The 14,105-nt window shown below is 41.6% G+C and overlaps 1 protein-coding gene across 2 annotated transcripts in view; it reads right to left on the bottom strand.

The window, feature by feature from the left end:
• The window catches only part of snx19b (sorting nexin 19b), a 33,918-nt gene extending 20,015 nt beyond the window's left edge, over positions 1 to 13,903 (bottom strand). The window contains exons 1-9 of one of the 2 annotated variants that reach the window (XM_014213767.3): positions 13,566 to 13,901; positions 11,318 to 13,033; positions 10,904 to 11,042; positions 10,683 to 10,783; positions 8,468 to 8,587; positions 7,739 to 7,845; positions 3,569 to 3,662; positions 3,278 to 3,449; positions 1,282 to 1,411 (exon numbers count right to left, since the gene is read on the bottom strand). In XM_014213767.3, coding sequence (XP_014069242.1) covers positions 1,282 to 1,411; positions 3,278 to 3,449; positions 3,569 to 3,662; positions 7,739 to 7,845; positions 8,468 to 8,587; positions 10,683 to 10,783; positions 10,904 to 11,042; positions 11,318 to 13,003 — 2,549 coding nt within the window. In that variant the 5' untranslated portion in view covers positions 13,004 to 13,033; positions 13,566 to 13,901. Of the gene's footprint in view, positions 1 to 1,281; positions 1,412 to 1,691; positions 2,308 to 3,277; positions 3,450 to 3,568; positions 3,663 to 7,738; positions 7,846 to 8,467; positions 8,588 to 10,682; positions 10,784 to 10,903; positions 11,043 to 11,317; positions 13,034 to 13,565 lie in introns of those variants that run through there. The other variant, XM_014213768.3, reaches the window with a different exon arrangement.
• Positions 13,904 to 14,105: the final 202 nt, after the last annotated feature.

The following is a 14,105-nucleotide window of genomic DNA, read 5'->3' as shown; positions in this document are numbered from 1 at the left end:
CATGCCAGCCTCGCGTCTCACTCACAAATGCTTCACCATTTATTTATTTGGAGGCTATAAACTTGAAATAATAGGCTAATAATAATAATAATAATAATAAAGCCTAAATAATTCATTTTCGTTTCTTCTGAATTATGCTTCTTAGGCTAACATGTCTGGCTCCTGACCTGTTTAGAGTGTTTATATGCTGTTTAATATGACATGTAGCCTGTTTAGAGTGTTTATATGCTGTTTAATATGACATGTAGCCTGTTTAGAGTGTTTATATGCTGTTTAATATGACATGTAGCCTATTTAGAGTGTTTATATGCTGTTTAATATGACATGTAGCCTGTTTAGAGTGTTTATATGCTGTTTAATATGACATGTAGCCTGTTTAGAGTGTTTATATGCTGTTTAATATGACATGTAGCCTGTTAGAGTGTTTATATGCTGTTTAATATGACATGTAGCCTTTTAGAGTGTTTATATGCTGTTTAATATGACATGTAGCCTATTTGAAATGATGAGTGTTTCTTACTGTCACCTCTTCATGTTGTTTATTAAAATACTTTTCATTCAAATCATATGGTTTGGTTTCAATACTTCAAATCCAAATGATAGGTCCAGGTAATCACAAAATTGGTTAAATTGTGATTTTAATGAATGGAGCGAATTTGGAGCAGCAGTTTTTTTCCCTGTTTGCATGGAGCATATTTTAGCGGGGAGGTTGTAAAGGACGTGGAGCGCCGGAGGGGAGCATAAGCATCGTTCAGTGAACGATGAGCGGGATTTCTGACCACACAACTCCGCACACATGCTCTGGTCCAAGTACACAACATCGCTGAGGTGCAAATTCTTTACGAGCTCAGAGATTGTGCTCTTGCGCATAAGAGGAACAGTTATTCAGCAGAAACCACAATAACCATGTTGGTCCCTTTTATAAACTCCTTGAGATATGGAAGAGACCTTACTTGTTTAACAAAATAATACTGGAACAATACTGTATCCACATAAGCCTTTTGCTAAATGCTTAATTCTAATAAGAGTTAGGGTGCACAGTAAGTCAAAATTAAATCCACTCACACAGTCAATCTTCTGAAAAGGTCAATTTCGAAATGATAGGTTCCTGATTTCCATATGTTCTGATATGCAGTACTAGATATGAGAGGTCAGTGGCTGACTGGTAAGTGGTGGCAGATATCAACTAGTTTTGGTGGACTTGTGCTCTATGGCTGTCCATGCCATAGAATGGAGTAGAGTAATAATTATATTTCTATGGTCCATGCATCAGTACAGTACCTGTCAATGAGGGTTCCAAACAGCAGCCGGATAGTCTTCCGGATGTTGTCGGTGCACAGCCAGCTCCACTGGTCCTTCATCAGCAGACACATGATGTCTAGGGCCACGTCAGCCAGAGCCGTCTCCGCCACTGTGGACAGTACCACAAAACACACTTCAAATACACACACACATAAATGACACGCATGCACACACATGCACACTTTACAAAGTAGCCCACATTCTTGAAACAAGCACATTAAACACCATAGGTTTGAAGTCTTGTGTATGTATCACTATTTACCATGCATTAGCAGTGGTCCAAAGTAAAAATATTTAGAGAAAGCAACTGCATCTCAGTTTTCAACCAAAAATACTAAATAACATTCTGGCTATGAAATATGAAAATCTCAAAACACTAAAGCCTCATGTAAGTGTTGGATTTTTTATTTTATTTATTTATTTCACCTTTATTTAACCAGGTAAGCTAGTTGAGAACAAGTTCTCATTTACAGCTGCGACCTGGCCAAGATAAAGCAAAGCGACAGAAACAACACAGAGTTACACATGGAATAAACAACCGTACAGTTAATAACACAATAGAAAAAAAAGAAAGTCTATATACAGTGTGTGCAAATGACATGAGGTGGTAAGGCAATAAATAGGCCATAGTAGCAAAGTAATTACAATTTATCAGATTAACACTGGAGTGATAGATGAGCAGACGATGATGAGCAGATGATGGTGTGTAAGTAGTGATACTGGTGTGCAAAAGAGCAGCAAAGTAAATAAAAACAATATGGGGATGAGGTAGGTAGATTGGGTGGGCTATTTACAGATGGACTATGTAAAGCTGCAGCGATCGGTTAGCTGCTCAGATCGCTGATGTTTAAAGTTAGTGAGGGAAATGTAAGTCTCCAGCTTCAGCGATTTTTGCAATTCGTTCCAGTCACTGGCAGCAGAGAACTGGAAGGAAAGGCGGCCAAAGTAGGTGTTGGCGAGGACCACAGTATGTCAACATTATTGGCAAAATTTGTCAGATGAAATCTGTAAAAAGGAAAAAAAACTATGATACACACAATGTCAAACATTGACACAGGCAGTAACCTCTTGCTCCTGGACAGATTTCTCAGCATAGACCAAAAAATACCCCCAACAAATGTTTGCCAATACTTCCCTCTAGTGGTGTCATTATAGTACTGCATGGGTATGCTGGTCACATCATTCAGGTTAACTTTTCAACCTTGAAATGTTCAGGAGTGATCTGGATGTTTCAGACCTGTCTGGTCAGTGAGAGTGAGCCAGACGGCTCACCATGAAAGTCTGGCCCACATCTGAAACACATCTCCTTCAGACAATACAATGAGCAGACTTTAAACATGGAAGCCCTAGCAATTTGGATTCAATTAAAAAGGGACATGCTCATTCCAATGTCAAGTCGTGGGAGATAGTTTCCATATGAAGTCAATGAAATCACCATTTTTTTCTAAGGCCATTCACTGGATCGGAGACACTGCTGGTCTTCCATGTGTGGAGATAGAAGTAATAGGCAAGATCAGTTAGAGGACCTAAACCTTCTGTCCACATTCTAAAACACTGAATATTCATAGACCGGGCCAGAAACTGAACTTAAACCAAGTAAGAAAAGTAGCAAATCCTGTTTTTATGTACAGTAAAAAACAGCATTTCACAATGAATGAGCCATCCAAGCTCAGTCTGGAGTGGAAGATGTGGGCGGAATTGTACTTCCCCCCCGACTTCACAGTCACGCCACTCTGTCCGTCTGTCTGTCTACACAGTAAGAAGCATGCATTCACGCACGTACAAACAGACACTGCCGGGATGAACAGAAAGCGGTCATGACGTAAAGATCCATTATCACAAGCCAAGATTTTTGTATGAACGTAGTTCCTGTATTGAACTAACGGGGCAATGAACAATATTGTGAGAGGCGTCATTGTGTAAGTTTACGCACCCACCACTAGTAAAATATCCACATTCTTTGCACAGTCCTTACCAGAGTCTTGAACGGATGCACATGGTAAATTATTCCGTGTGCACCCACAGCCTTCAACTTCTCCTCTGAGGCCTGGACAGCCTTCCCTCTCAGCCTCTGCGTCACACATCACCGCAAGTTCCTGCTCCTTAATAAAGGCCTCTAGGCCAGCAACCGACAGGCCGTTAAACCCCTGCAAAAAGACAAGCATGATAAACATTCATGTGTTTAAGGATTAAAAACTCTTATGACAAGATTTCATGCAACAATCGTCACTGTAGACGAGAGACCACAGCACAGTGAAGTACTTACTGTGCTCCCCTCATCTAAGCAGTATAGCACTTTAGGCCTCATGTCAGACACATTAAGGACTGGGGTGATTTTGCTGGAGAACCTTAGCCGGGACCTGTAAACAGACACACATATCAAACTTTATTTATAGAACAATTCATTTCACAAAATGTCATGCGCATTTCATAATGAAATAATGTATACATACTATATATATATATATATATATATATATATATATATATATATATATATATATATATATATATATATATATATACACACACACACACACACACACACACACACACACACACACACATACATACATACACACACACACACACACACACACACACACATACATACATACATACATACATACATACATACATACATACATACATACATACATACATACATACATACATACATACATACATATATATAGATACTACTATATATATATATATATATATATATATATATATATAGTATGTATATATATATATATATATATATATATATACTGCTCCAAAAAATAAAGGGAACACTTAAACAACACAATGTAACTCCAAGTCAATCACACTTCTGTGAAATCAAACTGTCCACTTAGGAAGCAACACTGATTGACAATAAATTTCACATGCTGTTGTGCAAATGGAATAGACAACAGGTGGAAATGATAGGCAATTAGCAAGACACCCCCAATAAAGGAGTGGTTCTGCAGGTGGGGACCACAGACCACTTCTCAGTTCCTATGCTTCCTGGCTGATGTTTGGTCACTTTTGAATGCTGGCGGTGCTTCCACTCTAGTGGTAGCATGAGACGGAGTCTACAACCCACACAAGTGGCTCAGGTAGTGCAGCTCATCCAGGATGGCACATCAATGCGAGCTGTGGCAAGAAGGTTTGCTGTGTCTGTCAGCGTAGTGTCCAGAGCATGGAGGCGCTACCAGGAGACAGGCCAGTACATCAGGAGACGTGGAGGAGGTCGTAGGAGGGCAACAACCCAGCAGCAGGACCGTTACCTCCGCCTTTGTGCAAGGAGGAGCAGGAGGAGCACTGCCAGAGCCCTGCAAAATGACCTCCAGCAGGCCACAAATGTGCATGTGTCTGCTCAAACGGTCAGAAACAGACTCCATGAGGGTGGTATGAGGGCCCGACGTCCACAGGTGGGGGTTGTGCTTACAGCCCAACACCGTGCAAGACGTTTGGCATTTGCCAGAGAACACCAAGATTGGCAAATTCGCCACTGGCGCCCTGTGCTCTTCTCAGATGAAAGCAGGTTCACACTGAGCACGTGACAGACGTGACAGAGTCTTTGAGATGCCGTGGAGAACGTTCTGCTGCCTGGAACATCCTCCAGCATGACCGGTTTGGCAGTGGGTCAGTCATGGTGTGGGGTGGCATTTCTTTGGGGGGCCGCACAGCCCTCCATGTGCTCACCAGAGGTAGCCTGACTGCCATTAGGTACCGAGATGAGATCCTCAGACCCCTTGTGAGACCATATGCTGGTGCGGTTGGCCCTGGGTTCCTCCTAATGCAAGACAATGCTAGACCTCATGTGGCTGGAGTGTGTCAGCAGTTCCTGCAAGAGGAAGGCATTGATGCTATGGACTTGCCCGCCCGTTCCCCAGACCTGAATCCAATTGAACGCATCTGGGACATCATGTCTCGCTCCATCCACCAACGCCACGTTGCACCACAGACTGTCCAGGAGTTGGTGGATGCTTTAGTCCAGGTCTGGGAGGAGATCCCTCAGGAGACCATCCGCCACCTCATCAGGAGCATGCCCAGGCATTGTAGGGAGGTCATACAGGCACGTGGAGGCCACACACACTACTGAGCCTCATTTTGACTTGTTTTAAGGACATTACATCAAAGTTGGATCAGCCTGTAGTGTGGTTTTCCACTTTAATTTTGAGTGTGACTCCAAATCCAGACCTCCATGGGTTGATAAATTGGATTTCCATTGATTATTTTTGTGTGATTTTGTTGTCAGCACATTCAACTATGTAAAGAAAAAAGTATTTAATAAGATTATTTCTTTCATTCAGATCTAGGATGTGTTGTTTAAGTGTTCCCTTTATTTTTTTGAGCAGTATATATATATATATATATATATATATCACACACACACACACACATATACATACATACATACCGAGTGTACAAAACATTAAGAACAACATCCTCATATTGAGTTGCACCCCCTTTTGCCCTCAGAACAGCCTCAATTCCTCAGGGCATGGTCTCTACAAGGTGTTGAAAGCGTTCCACAGGAATGCTGGCCCATGTTGACTCCAATGCTTCCCACAGTTGTGTCAAGTTGGCTGGATGTCCTTTGGGTGGTAGATCATTCTTGATACACACGGGAAACTGTTGAGCGTGACAAACCCAGCAGCGTTGCAGTTCTTGACACACTCAAACCGATGTGCCTGGCACCTACTACCATACCCTGTTCAAAGGCACTTCCCCCTCTGAACGGCACTTTACCCTCTGAATGGCATACAGACACAATCCTTGTCACAATTGTCTCAGAGCTTAAAAATCCTTCATAAACCTGTCTCCTCCCCTTCATCTACACTCATTGAAGTGGATTTAACAGGTGACATCAATAAGGGATCATAGCTTTCACCTGGATTCTCCTGGTCAGTCTGTCATGGAAAGAGCAGGTGTTCATAATGTTTTGTACACTCAGTGTAAATATTCAGGGTTGGACGGATTACTTGAAAAATGTAATTACAGATTACATGACAATAAATGTAATTTGTAAAACAATCCATTGGATTAATCAAATTGAGTAATGTAATCTGATTACTTTTGGATTAACGCCTTGGTAAATCAGCATCTGCCTCGTCAGTTTATCTTGCAGAACAATCAGTTCTCTCTAAAGCTTAGTGTAAGCTTCCTAGTCGAAACAGTTCAAGCATATATTATGACAACATTTTGGGACGTTTTGGTGTTCGGCAGAAGTTTTTTGGGCTGTTTGAGCACACAAAATGTTGTCTTGAAGCTTGTCGAAGTTCGGTAGCCGAAGTCTTCACCCCTTTGTCAGCGATTGGTCAACACTTGGGATTCTTCAATGATGTGTTGTCATTCAACGAAAGACTAGTTTTCATGCAAATCTTTTCACCTGAGAAATACTGCATTAAACATCTTAGCTAGATTTACAATTATTTGACTAAGACCTCCAAGGAAAAAACATCAAAATGAATTACAAATTTATTGAGTTATCTTAGATTAATTATATTTTGAGGAAGTGTACTGGCTATGTTGTTGATACAGCATCTCAAGAGGGACAAAAGCAAAGGAATTTTAACGGAGTATGCGAGCAGACGTTCACGTCGCCTACCCGAGCTCTGCTAGGAGCAAACTGTCCTTATATATGCAGACACCTTTACTCTGCCCACTCAACCCAAGAATCAACTTTTTAATGCATCTTCTTGATGAAATGGCTACACTAAAACGTCAGCGTTACTGTCAAGTTCCAGGAAAAGCTTTTCCAACACTCATTCTTTTGATTGTGAAATGATGGGCCTACATCCTCCCACCAAATTGTGGCAAGCAAATTAGGAAATGGTCATGTCTGGCCATCCCTTCATGTAACAGTCTGGTATGACTTCAAAGACAGACAGATAGTGAAAATGAGTACACTGAAATCTACCTGAAACTTGAGATTTAGCAGAGTAAGTAGTGGTTTGTCATATTTTTAATGCCAGTTATTTGGAAGTGAACAGGGTGTTGACTAATCAAAAAGAAATTTGAGACAAACTTTTTTGTGACTATTTTTGGGTGAAAAACATTTATGTGAAACGAAACCAAGCAGATTTCAAAATAGATTAGAACAGGAAGGAAAAGCTTCCATTCCCACTGAAAGGTGACTTCTAAGCAGTGTGGCTCAAAACAGCTTTCAAAGATCTGCCATTTCTGTGTGTTTGAGGCAAACACTTACAGCCCATATCTTGGTATTAGAAGAAGTAATGCAATATGAAATCATGCTGTTTTTAAGAATGTCATTGTAATCCAATTATACATTTAAAAAATGTAATCAGGCCTGATTACAGTTACATTAGAAAATGTATGTGATTACCTAATACATGTAATCCGTTACTTTCCAACCCTGATTCTATTATTGAGACACCATTTATTGTATTGTTCTACAGAAGGAGGAGTTCATTTGACTTACTTGTTTTTCTTATCTGAGGAAGGCTTTCCCTCAGAGTCTCCGTCCATGTCTTCTGTAGGGCTCTGTAGCTCTGAGCGAGGAAACGCCGTCTTCAAGGTATCCACAATCTACAGAGCCATTTGTTCACACAGTTACATTCCCCTATGTATTTACTGTATTTGCACAGTGAAACAAAAACGTTTAATTTGGCTCTATATTGCAGCATTTTGGATTTGAGATCCAATGTATTATATGAAGCGACAGTGTATAATGTCACCTTTTATTTAAGAGTATTTTCATTCATATCTGTTTAACCGTTTAGAAATGAACGCACTTTATGTATCTTGTCCCCCTATTATAATGTATTAAATGTAGTAAAAAGTGTAGTATTTTGTCCCATATTCTTACCTCGCAATGACTATATTAAGCTTGTGACTCCACAAACTTGTTGGATGCATCTGCAGTTTGTTTTGGTTATGTTTCAGATAATTTTGTGCCTAATAGAAATGAATGGTAAATCATGTAGTGTCATTTTGGAGTCACCTTTACTGTAAATAAAAATATATGATGTTTCTGAACACTTCTACATTGATGTGTATGCTACCATGATTACGGAAAATCAGGAATGGAACGTGAATATTGAAAAAATATTCTAACTTCTCACCATTATCAATTACAGGATGTACAGCATCTCCTTGTTTCTAATGCATACAGGCCTAGTTAATTAAAGTGATTATCAATAACACATACCTTGTCTATGTGTGATACGATGAACGGCTTCTTGACAAAGGCAATTCTTGCATCTGTATTAAGAGCAAGGAACTCCTGCATTTCTTCACTGTTGGCAGTTTCGGGTATAGCACAAAGTTGCTGAAAAATATGGGAAATGAGTGTTAGTTTTCAAGTAAGAATAAAATAACATTTTATTTGTCACATGCTTCGTAAACAACAGGTGTAGACTAACAGCGAAATGCTTGCTTTCTGTTAGTCTACACCTGTTGTTTATGAAGCACGTGACGAATAAAATAGTATTTGACTGTGTAATGTCATGAACGCTGATATGTTAATTCATCCAAATAAATTCCACTCAGATCTACAGTTGAAGTCGGAAGTTTACATACACTTAGGTTGGAGTCATTAAAACTTGTTCTTTAACCACTCCACAAATTTCTTGTTAACAAACTATAATTTTGACAGGTCGGTTAGGACATCTACTTTGTGCATGACACAAGTCCTTTTTCCACCAATTGTTTACAGACAGATTATTTCACTTATAATTCAAATCACAATTCCAGTGGGTCAGAAGTTTACATACACTAAGTCAACTGTGCCTTTAAACAGCTTGGAAAATTCCAGAAAATTATGTCAAGGCTTTAGAAGCTTCTGATAGGCTAATTGACAACATTTGAGTCAATTGGAGGTGTACCTGTGGATGTATTTCAAGGCCTACCTTAAAACTCAGTGCCTCTTTGCTTGACATCATGGGAAAATCTAAAGAAATCAGCCAAGACCTCAGAAAATAAATTGTAGACCTCCACAAGTCTGGTTCATCCTTGGGAGCAATTTCCAAATGCCTGAAGGTACCACGTTCATCTGTACAAACAATAGTATGCAAGTATAAACACCATGGGACCACGCAGTCGTCACACCGCTCAGGAAGGAGACGCGTTCTGTCTCCTAGAGATGAACGTACTTTGGTGCGAAAAGTGAAAATCAATCCCAGAACAACAGCAAAGGACCTTGTGAAGATGCTGGAGGAAACGGGTACAAGATTATCTATATCCACAGTAAAACGAGTCCTATATCGACATAACCTGAAAGGCCACTCAGCAAGGAAGAAGACACTGCTCCAAAACCGGCATAAAAAAGCCAGACTACGGTTTGCAACTGCACATGAGGACAAAGATCGTACTTTTTGGAGAAATGTCCTCTGGTCTGATGAAACAAAAATAGAACTGTTTGGTCAAAATGACCACCGTTATGTTTGAAGGAAATAGGGGGAGGCTTGCAAGCCGAAGAACACCATCACAACCATGAAGCACGGGGGTGGCAGCATCATGTTGTGGAGGTGCTTTGCTGCAGGAGAGACTGGTGCACTTCACAAAATAGATGGCATTATGAGGATGGAAAATTACGTGGATATATTGAAGCAACATCTCAAGACATCAGTCAGGAAGTTAAAGCTTGGTGGCAAATGGGTCTTCCAAATGGACAATGACCCCAAACATAGTTCCAAAGTTGTGGCAAAATGGCTTAAGGACAACAAAGTCAAGGTATTGGAGTGGCCATCACAAAGCCCTCACCTCAATCCTATAGAACATTTGTGGGCAGAACTGAAAAAGCGTGTGCGAGCAAGGAGGCCTACAAACCTGACTCAGTTACACCAGCTCTGTCAGGAGGAATGGGCCAAAATTCACCCAACTTATTGTGGGAAGCTTGTGGAAGGCTACCCGAAACACTTGACCCAAGTTAAACAATTTAAAGGCAGTGCTACCTAATATCAAATCAAATTTATTTATATAGCCCTTCTTACATCAGCTGATATCACAAAGTGATGTACAGAAACCCAGCCTAAAACCCCAAACAGCAAGCAATGCAGGTGTAGAATTAATTAATACTAATTGAGTGTATGTAAACTTCTGACCCACTGGGAATGTGATGAAAGAAGTAAAAGCTGAAATAAATCACTCGCTCTACTATTATTCTGACATTTCACATTCTTAAAATAAAGTGGTGATCCTAACTGACCTAAAACAGGGGATTTTTACTAGGATTAAATGTCAGGAATTGTGAAAAACTGAGTTTAAATGTATTTGGCTAAGGTGTATGTAAACTTCCGACTTCAACTGTATATGGCAATAAGAAATATTACATTAAAGTGTATAATACATGCAGTTTACAAAGTATAAAACTAACAAAAAAATATTGTTTTAATTCCCAAGGCTTGAGTTAATATGTTACCAACCTTGAGGAAAGTCTCGAGCAGCCCTTTCCTGGCCTCAACTTTGTCACTGTCCATGTTACCGAACGGCAAGTCTGGAAATATTTTCTTTGGTCCTTTCACATCTAAACCATGTTAGTGAGATCAGTTAGAAGCTGTAAGAAAGACACCCAGTCTAGTTCCACATGACACATGGAACTAAAACGCCTGTAAACGCCTGCCATTGTTCAGATAACAATACTTACTTTTGATGAGTTTTCGCAAGTCTGATTTCTCCTCCAAGCGGGTCTGTAGGTTGAGAAACTCACTATATCGCCGGTTGACCGTGTGATAGGCAACTGGCTGGATGGACCCTGGGATATTAGAGTCCATTGCTGTTTCATACTGAAAGACATATGTTTTAGCAAAAAACAAACTAGATTAATATAGACAAAAATAATCTCGAAACTTCCATTTCCACTACTTACCTTTTCTTTCCTCTACTCTGTGTTCTCGCCTTAAGACCATAACACCTCATCAATGATCAGAATAAGTTGTTTTTGCAGCGTATATGAAGGCATATGTAACCTAGCCTATTCAAACCACCAACATGTAATGTTCTCCATACTGTTCTCCATACATTAAACAACAAACAGATTCACCTTGCAATAAGAACTCACCTTGACCGTGTAGAGAGTGTACGGGTGCGAGCCGGTGCCACGGTGCTCCTTGGCCGTGATGGTCCCGGGGATTCGAAGGTTCTGGATAATGATTGGGCCTTCGGGGCTGCTGAGGGGCTCGAAGCTGAAGGAGGGCAGGGGCGCCATGGGGGAGGAGGTCTGCAGAGGGCCGCTCACCGACGCCGTCAGCCCGTTGGAGTGGCAGCCCACCGCCAGGTCCATGCTCAGCAGCTCTCTCTCTGGGCTAGTGCCGCTGTCCCTCATCTCCAGGTCCTGGAGGCTGCTGAAACTCGAGGGAACGTCCTCCATCGTGGTGCACAACACGTTAGCGAAGGCTTCGGGGTGATCCTGTTGTTCAGAGACCAGGACTTTGGGGGAGGAAGTGACCTCGGCTAGGCCAGGGTAAACCCGGAGGTCATCCTCCAGATCCATGACGCTGCTGATGTCAGTGGGCGTGGCACACTCTCGAAACCGGTCCGGCAGCGCTTCCTCTGCACCAATCAGAACCAGGGACTCCATTGAGCTCCTCTTGAAATCTGTCAGAGGAGAGTCCAGGTCTGAGTCGGTCTCTTGGTAGAACGGGTTGGATTTGACTGGTCTAAGGTAGTCCATTGGGCAGATACCAATGTACTGTCTAGCTTGTCGAGGCTCTTCTTCCTCTATATTATTCTGAGGGCAGTACAATTCTGCCGAGTCGATAATATCGTAAGCAGCCAACTCAGGTGTGGCAGCCTCTGTGTCGTTAGGTGTTTCTGATAGGATCCTTAAGGGTAAAGAGCAAGGGACCTGAACGTCTTGCTGGGGCTGATCCTGTTCTAAGACAGTGAGATGTGGCAGTGATGGTGTTTTTGGTGGTTCTGAGGCTTTGGGGGCTTGCATACTTGACTTGGTGAAAACGGAAACGATTAACAGGTTCAGCCAGTCTGGATCCGATAGTTTCGTAATGAAGGGGAGAAGGACATTGCATGTGATGAGCTCTCCGACCACAAACCTTCCCGTTCGGGTTTCCAGGTGAGGGGGTGGGACAAGGACATGCAGCAGCAGGTCAACAATAGCCCTGGCGTAGTTCACCTCCATGGCCGAACTCTTCACAGCAGGGTGAGTTGTGCAGACCCGGGAGTATGCTTTCCAGAGGCTGTTCTCTCCATCCGGTTGCTTCTTCAGCTCGGCCATGACTTCTTTGGCTCTCAAGTAGCTCTGAAGGTGGCCGCCACACAGGTCCAAAACCCTCTGGGTCAGGACCTTCCTGTCCACTCTTCTTGACCGATTCTTCAGCTCCATCGCCATGGAGTACATGGCACTTTGCACCTCGACCTCAAAGTGCCGCTCCGAGGACACTATGCAGTACCAGGAGGACACAAAGTCTCTGATTATCTTGCGCACGGTGGTCTGTATCTCGTGGTCTAGCTGCCGCTCACTCTCAGGCGAAGGAGGGACCCTTTCCAATGTGATGAACCTCTCTAGGTGAACAACGCTGTTGGAGTCCAGGACAGCCTGAGATCCCAGCCAGCCTCCCATGACCACCAGGAGGCTGGTGAAGACACACAGCAGCCATACATTCACCAGTAAATGGAAAAGAATCAGCCATGTCAGAAGAGCTCCAAAGCCCAGTAGGCTCCTCTGACCCAGTAGCTCCGCCATGGTCCACTGAATTGGGCCAACAGTCTCGGACTGAGTGTGAGACATGGCTCTTCATATGACTTTTATATTCAGTGTCTACGAAAATAAATAACATAAGTAACGTTAAATTCATTTCACATTATTTACCTGGCAACACAGACATAGCTAGTGAATTTATTATCTGTGATAAACTAGATTTCTTCTCTGCAACCTACAGGAAGAATTGGTATTATTGCCTGGTTAGCTAGCTAGCTACCGGTGCTAGGTTAGCTGAGTAGCTCTGGCTAGTAGCAGCCAGTGGAGTGGACCTAGCTAGCTAGTTAACGTTATACTAGCTAACGTTAGCTACTGTACTAAACTAACTAGCTTGTTGCCATGTAAAAGTGACAATCCACATAGCTAGCTTCATCTAACGATTTTGTAATGACACATTGACTTTACAATTAACTGATGACATGTTCTATTATATTATTGATATGATGAGATGTCTGGTTATTCGTGGTGGGGGTGGGAAGCTACTGTTAGTTTGCTAGCCGGGTCGTCTTTCCTTTCGTTAGCTTGCTACAGTAACGTTAGCTAGCTAGCCAAGCTAAATTACCCTTGCTAAATTTACCTTAGTCAAACTTACCCCTAGCTTGATGTTCCGGAAAGTACGACAAGTAAAATGATACAAGCAGTCATGGCAACTGTATCACTTGCAAGAAGCTGGCAACGTCTTGTTTTCTTTTTTTGACAGCTCCATCAGTTTGTTTACTTCCCGTATCTCTTGACCAGGGTTGCCAGGTCCACAAAAATTATAGTCAATGACGTCTCAAAACCGATACAAATGTTTCTGTCCACAGCGAGAGTTGCCACATTAATCCAATAAATCATTCTCCATAACGCTATGGAACGAATTTAGGAATGTCGACGTAATTTGTAACTACGTAGGCTAAAATGCAAAGTTCGTTTTTCCATCCAAATAAGAATTATTCCGAGCTTAAATATACAGTACCAGTCAAAAGTTTGAACACGCCTTCTCATTCAAGGGTTTTTCTTTATTTGTACTATTTTCTACATTGTAGAATAATAGTGAAAACATCAGAACTATGAAATAACACATATGGAATCATGTAGTAACCAAAAAATTGTTAAACAAATCCAAATATATGTTATATTTGAGATTCTT

This window comes from Salmo salar, chromosome 09, assembly GCF_965601325.2.
Source record: "Salmo salar chromosome 09, fSalSal1, whole genome shotgun sequence".
NCBI lineage: Eukaryota > Metazoa > Chordata > Actinopteri > Salmoniformes > Salmonidae > Salmo > Salmo salar.
This window is presented reverse-complemented; position numbering and strand designations above follow the sequence as displayed.